General features: G+C 47.4%; 1 protein-coding gene across 6 annotated transcripts in view; it reads left to right on the forward strand.

Annotated features, from left to right (window-relative positions):
• Positions 1 to 7479, forward strand: part of Erich6b (glutamate rich 6B) — a 59276-nt gene that overhangs the window by 20769 nt on the left and 31028 nt on the right. For all 6 annotated transcript variants that reach the window (XM_031362579.1, XM_031362581.1, XM_031362582.1 and 3 more), the window contains 2 exons: positions 213 to 258; positions 2890 to 3056. In XM_031362579.1, the coding sequence (XP_031218439.1) occupies positions 213 to 258; positions 2890 to 3056 (213 nt within the window). The remainder of the gene's footprint in view (positions 1 to 212; positions 259 to 2889; positions 3057 to 7479) is intronic.

Here is a 7479-nt window from a genome sequence, read left to right on the forward strand (position 1 = left end):
AAAAAAAAAAAAAAAAAAAAAAAAAAAAAAAAAAAAAAAAAAACAAAACAAAACATTCAAAGAGAGGACACTGAAGTAAAACAGAAGTAGGAAGCTTCCATAACCCAGGCCCTCTCATCCTCACCATCAGAGACTTAACAAGATATTTTTATTGCAAAAACAAGTGCTTTGTAGGGATAATGCCTTTCTGTTCTCCTCCCCACCCCCAATAGAATTCAAGATAGATACCACATCAAGCCTGCTCGATGTTAATGCAAGGTAATAATCTTTTGGGGAAAACCAGGTGGAAGCTCAGAGATGGGGAGGGGCGGAGAGGAGAGTAAGTCCCTGAGGAAGGGTATTGAGTAAGAAGCACCTGAAAGCCACCACAGTGCCCACTGTGTCACGCTGTCACTCACAGGGGAGGGTTCCAAAGTCAGGGGTCTGGGTACCAAGGATGTCCAGCAATGAAAGAGCAGGGCCTTCTGGATTTTGGTCAAAGCCTAGGTCAGGGACAAGCAGTAACAAGAGGCAGTCAGCAAAGGGCTAACAGGGAATGCTCTCCGTGGACTGAAGCGTGGATGGCCAAAGGGAAGTTGCAAGCCATACAGGGGAAAACACCAGCTTGAGCATACTCCCAAGGCTTACAGTCAATAGTGACTGAAGTACTGCAACCACGACTCATGTGCCCTAGACAGCAAAAATACAAACATCCATGCACATCCATGCAATGACACATAGATGTCTAAGTACCCCCTCCTCCAGGTCTCTCTGGTCCTCAGGAGTCTCTGGAGGGCCCTGGGGAATTGAACATGACTTCAATAAAAAATATGGATAAAGATAGGGTGGGTGCATGCTCTCCAAACTTAATGACCTGGTGTCATTAAGCACATCCATCTATGTACCCAGCTCTAAAGAAACCAGTAGAGAGGTACCCAGATTTCCCAGCATACTCTCCTCGTCTCTGTGCCAATGTGCCCTATAACCCCCCAACCGGTGTACTTGCAGGGGCCCTGATAGGCCGTTACCTTTCTCTACTGATGATGTGAATGGATGTAAGATGTAGAAAATTCACAAGGACAGTTTGATGGTGGAAAGAGGTGGGGGTGTAACCCCGGCTTTAATACAAGTTATAGGTCAGACCAGGGGGCTGCTATTGGCAAGACAGTCCTCAGGTTCTACTCTGCACTGGCCCCTCTATATTCCACACCTCTAGGGGCCTGAAATGGTGGGTTTGATGGGTAACACACACACACACACACACACACACACACACTGAGTGGTATGTCAGAGGCCCTTTCTTTTTAGTTACTCCTTAATTTGCCTTGGGTATCTGCTGTAAAGGGGACTGACAGCCAGCCTGCTGAGTGTGACACATAGCTTCCCTCAGGAAATACACCCAGAGCCCAGCCAGGAATTACAGAGCGGTTACTTTGTCTCCCAGCAGCTCAGTCCTTACCTGGGAAGAAACACTTCCACCTCCCAGGTGTAGGGAGAAGGTGAGGCAGCCATTAGCCCAGGGGAAGAACTCCCCACAGGACAGGTTTGTCAAGTACAAAGAGGCTTCCCCATTGCAATCCTCATGGGCTACTAGGTAGATGTAGCTGCCTGCAGCCACACATACGAATGGGTGTTCTGGAATGGGAGTCAGGGCTTGAAAAATTAAGGGTACCGGAAATGCAGGAAGGGGTTTGAAAAATTAAACTGACACATGGTGTGCTTTCAGTCCGCCATCATTCATTGAATTCTCTTTGTTACAAGCAAACAGGTAGATAAGTAAAGCAAAACCCCTTCCCTCAAGTCCTTCGGCAACTTGGCCTAATCAGCAGCTTCATCTTCAGTCTCTGGAGGCAGGACTTCAGGCATAACAGGAACTTGTAAAGAGGCATGGCTATTAGCAGGAGGTTTGGAGAGAGGCGTGGCTATATGTGGCAAGGCGGAGTCTGACAGAATCAGCCCTCAGCTGTAGGAGGGTCACAGGTAGACACTTAGCAGGCCCAGAATACAAGTCATGACCCAAACCTAATGATCATTAGGTTTAAAGAGCACATACCCACCCCATCTTTATCCACATTTCACTGAGGACTTGTTAAACTCCCTGGTGCCCTAAGAAGAACCCTGAGGACCAGAGAGGCCTAGGGGAGAGGACGTCTGTATGTCATTTGGCCTGAGTCCCTCAGAAAAGTACCCTCATTATTTCCTAGACATAGCCACCACCCCAACATCTGCCGGAAATTTCTCTTTGGGCCTGTCTCTGCCCCATAGCCAATGGGTATAAAATAATTTCAGGGTGGACACTCCCTTTCAGTCCTTTGAATTGAAGGCTGGACCCAGTGAAAATCCAGAGATCCCTGAAAAAGGACACGGTAGTTAAAATTGTCCTTCTGGACCCTAAGCTGTGGAGAGTCTACACTTCATTCTAACACCCCACCATCTACAACCCTTAAAACACATGTGACAGCAGTGGGCCACCTATAGAGACGTGCCTCCATTCTTGGCTCTAAACTACTATGGCATGTACTTCTGTGGTTTGCACACTCCTAAAGCAACTGTGAGGCAGGAAAAGCCTCTAGAAATTATGAGCAGGGTTCTCATAGTGAGAACCAGGACTCATATGAACCAGGACTGATGGGTAATGTTCTAGGATATTCTGCTGTCAGTGAAGGCATCCATAGATCCTTTCAGATTTTAATGAAACAGCAGCTGGCAACACGGACGGCCACACAGGTCTCTTCTCTGTGACCCACAAGCAGGTGCCTCCTAGTCTTCTGGCCTCTGCCACCTGCCTCTGGGACAGGCAAGAGTCTATGGGAGAAGAAGAGCCCTGTCTTCTGAACCCCACAGTGCCATACATCTGGGATCCTAGCCTGACTTCTGCATAGAAATTAACCCTTTGCTCCCCTTTGACAGAAGCCCAGTTCCAAGTATCTCTCAAGGAACCCATCTGAGTAGCTCTTCTTCCGGCTCCACACATGACCTGAAGACTCCCACATCTTCTTACTACAGTTTGCCAGGAATCTCCGTCACCCTAAGAGATCAGAGCAGTCAGACAGAATGGGCCTACAAGAGCAAGTCAGGTAAGGGAGACTCCACCCTTCCAGGACCCTCTGGCCAGGCTCTCACATCTGGGGAGATGATCTTGTGTGTGTCTGTGCATGCATGCCTGCCTGCATGCAGTGTGGGGTGTGTGTGTGTGTGTGTGTGTGTGTGTATGTGTGCATTGTGTACATGTCTAATACTGAGGTTTGAGAGCAGTCTCCCATGCTTATGACACAGTCCTGGGTGATAGAATGTCAAGTCAAGCATATTTGGGTAAGAGGTGAGCTCCCTGGCAGCCCTGTCATGCACCGCCTCACATCCCAGGCCCTCGCAGAAGTATCAACAAAGAGCCGATAAGCATTGCCTTCCTGTCTCCTGCCTGCCCCTTGTTAGTCTTCCTGCCCAGTGCTATATGAACACAAGCAATATTTCCCTCAGAGGTAAAAGCATTTGTTCCACAGGACATGTACTAGTTCTTTGAGGCAACAGGCTATGTCTGGATAATTATCTATGGAGAATAGTCAGCAAGCCTCAGGCTATCTCTTGGTGTGTAGTTGAAGCTAGCTCCATCTCAAATCCAGGCAAGACCACCATCCAATAAAAGATACCGAAGAGATTTCAGAGAGGTGGCATCAAGGATCTCACCTCTACCTAATTAAGATCAAAGGCCCTTCCCTCTGGGTCCTAGGGATGGGAACTGAACAGCATTTCTTAACATTATTAATCATTAAAGGCCAGCCTTGGTGGTATTGACCCATGGCTGAGTCACAGTTTTAGTTCCCATCTTCAATCATGACAGCAATAAATTGGGTTCCCTGTCACTTTACCTCCCTGCCCCAACCCGTGCGTGCTGCTAAATTTTGTGGCTCAAAGTTAGCTAAACAAAATTAGGAGCTAGAATCCCTTCAATGGATGGTGGGACCATAGAGGACAGGCCCAAAGCAGCCAGGGGATGATGGGAGGGAGCTCCCAGGCTTAAGGGGTTCATTTGGTTCACATATGAGTTCCCTCCAATCCCTGAGAGATGGGACCATTGTGGACTCAGTGACATCTGCAGGGAAGCTGAGCTTTCATCTAAATATTCATAAGCAAGACTCTAAAGGGACTCACTAACTAACGACCTCAGAAGGGTCAACATTAAGCTTGAAAGAATGTGGGAGAGAAGGAGATAAAGAGGCTGAGGGTGAGAAGGAAAGACCCAAGGCCTGACTGTACTACCATTGTGGACACGCACCAGAAAGACCATGTGAAGACCGTTGTGTGTTCTTCATCCACGACCACTTCACGATCCATGCTTAAGGAATACCGCTCCCAGCCGGGCAGTGGTAGTGCACACCTTTAATCCCAGCACTTGGGAGGCAGAGGTAGGTGGATTTCTGAGTTCGAGGCCAGCCTGGTCTACAGAGTGAGTTCCAGGACAGCCAGGGCTACAGAGAAACCCTGTCTGGAAAAAAACAAACAAACAAAAACAAAAAAACAAAAAAACAAAAAAAAAGAATACCGCTCCCGTGTCCACGTTCAGGTTGTAAGCATTACGCACCTCAGATGTGTGTGGGCGCAGACTGCAGCTTTGCATTTCCCAAGATGGAAGCCCCTTAAAGCTACCATGTGCTAAGTAAACATTTATGGTGAGTCAAGCCTCCAATAGTGAACGTCTCCTGATCAAATGCTATGACATCAGCCGCCAGAGCCACAGGTGTGGACTGTGCCACAGCCTCCGAGCCAAACTCCATGACAACACAGCCAAAGTCCTACAGTTACATGGGGAGAGGGTCATGAATGAGTCCCAGGACCGTGGACTCACTAATGGTTTTAAATCAAAGGATCCTAGGTGGCAACACAGACTGGAAACACTCTATGCCCACCACAGAAGACACTAACTACCTTTCATACGTCCTCTGTGTTTTCAGTTACCAAACTCATACTGCATGAAACGGGACTCCCATCTGTCGACAGGCCTCAACGGGCTTTTGTTACGTCTCTCTCTTGTCTTGCATTTCCGTCCCACCTAGCATTCCAAAGGAATCACATGCCGTTCTTTGCCTTGCAACACATCCACTGGACTTTGCCCCAGGTCACTGTGTATTACATGAGCCTATGGACACCCTGAAACATCATGTACTGTTCTTATAAAACCTGTCTGTATTTCTGATCCTGTGCCCCTGACCCCCATATCATGGAAAGGAGTACAGAAGCTTCTAAAGTGATAACGCTTTGTGGGTGCCTCCAAGCATCCTATGTTTCTCTATCAGGTCTATTTCGTTTGTCTCTTGTCCGTTAGTCCCAGCAAGCTTTAGGAAGAGGAAGCCTCTCTCTCCCCATTAGTTATTGCAACAGAGACTGAAGCACGAGGAAGAAGAAGTTACCAAGAATTCATGGGGGATCTTCTTTCCTCTTCTGCCTGTGGATTATAATCTTTCTGGAGGACTCTGAGGGTATCAGGCACATGACTGTAAGGTCAATGAGTAGAGCAAATGGGACAAGGGTCATCTCTCAGGGCCTGGTACACTGCCAAATACCAAGAGCAAACTATGTCCTAAAAAACCAAGCTGGCTGAGGAAGGCTCTCCTTCCCAAGGTCATGTAACCAGACTAACTGGTGGAGGCAGCTTCCAGAGGCAAGCCCCTTGTGCCCCCTGCTACACCAGCCTGTGAAATGATTTCAAATGACTTCCCGTCCTCAGTCTCATCATCGTAGTATGTGCACAGATCAAAGTCCCAAATGATGCACACATGCCCACCTTCACACAGGTATCATCACAGGCTAGAGAGAAAGATGAGAGAGCTTGTGACTTCCCCAAAGGATCCCCTTTGTGAGGGATGCAGGTGAGAGACAGAAGCACAGATCCAGGATGGTGGAGAAGCTCAAGATGAGGAGACAGGTCAGAGAGTGACACAGAAACACACTCTGTAAGAAGAGAAAGGTCCCTGCCACAGTGGCACACTTTACTGGAGATCCCTACACAGGACAGGGACAGCTAAGGATCTGTGGGGGATACACATAAGGAGCAAGCACCTCCCACTTATTACAGAAACATGGCAACTGGCAGTAGAAGGCCACAGGACTGAGGACTCAGGACTGAAGGCCAGCAGGGGAGGGTGGAGGTGAGACTCGGGTGGAGACCTCAGTGTCCTCCACACCAGACCCAGCAAAGATGCTGGTTTCTATCCCTTATCGAACCCTTACCTGAGATGGATGACCTGAAGTCTCCATTGATAACACGGTCCTTGGGAGACTTACCAACATAAATAGTGGAGACCTGAGGACCTTTATTTAGCTCAGAATGAGTCTCATGGGACCAAGGCTCTTGTATCTGAGGGACTCTTTGTTATGAGGTTGTTCAGCACCCACAAGTCAGAAACAGTGTCTCAGCTGGCACTGATTTCACTCACAGAACTACCCAGATAAATCCTTGAAACCAGTTCTCCCAGAGGTTGGCAAGTCTGACATGGAGAGAATGCTAAAGAGCAGGAAATGACTCCTGGCCCAGAGGAGAGGACCAGAAAGACTATTTACAGCCCCAAGAGACTGTCTATCTAGACATATCATGGGTCATAAACAAAGGAGACCAGAAATCCTAGCCTTACATCTATGCTCAGAGAAATCAAGCTTGGTGCCTGCCATGTGGCTGGCAACTGTATTTATTTGTTAAATGCTTTGACAAGATGATTTAACCCCACTTCTGATTCAAGATTAGATTGTGCTGATAAAAGAGCACATCTTACTCAAAAGAAACAGAATTGTATATAACAAAAGCAATGTGGATAAGCTGGGAAGTGATTCTACAAACCGCCTGGCAAGAGAGATGAGGCCTGGGCTGGGAAACTCCCCAGAGTATGTGTGTACACAGTGTATGCTTTGGTAGACATGAGCTTGGTTTTGTTTTCAGTGCTGAAAATGAAACCCAGTGACTTGAGCATCTTGAATATACTTCACCAAAGTATATTCAAAGTCACATCCCAGGTCACCGGTCTGGGATTCCAAAGAATCATGTACACAGGTAAAAGAAAAAAGAAAAGAAAAGAAAAAAGAAAAAAAGAAGAAATTTCCAAACATGAATAGAAAAAAATGATTCTGAACTTTAAGAATATGATCAGGAAAACTGAATTCCAGGATAAATATTCCTGTCCGATAACAACAGTAACAATAGAAATTTAAAAAAACAGTGGCTATTTTATTTATATGTGAACCATGTGTGCAGTACCCACAAAATGCCAGAAGATGGCGCTGGATCCCCTACAACAGCAGTTTTAGGCAGTTGTGAGCCACCTGATATGGGTGCTGCAAACCAAATCCAAATCCCCTATGAGAGCAGCACATGCTGTGAAACATTGAACTGTGTCTCCAGCACAGGTCCTGTCACAATGTAACTAGAGCACAAAGAAAGTTATGACAGCCCCGCACCCACTCCCCTGCCTGCACTGCCCCCCATTCCCCTGCCTGCACTGCCCCCCACCCCCA

Source organism: Mastomys coucha, unplaced genomic scaffold (genome assembly GCF_008632895.1).
Source record: "Mastomys coucha isolate ucsf_1 unplaced genomic scaffold, UCSF_Mcou_1 pScaffold9, whole genome shotgun sequence".
NCBI classification, from domain to species: domain Eukaryota; kingdom Metazoa; phylum Chordata; class Mammalia; order Rodentia; family Muridae; genus Mastomys; species Mastomys coucha.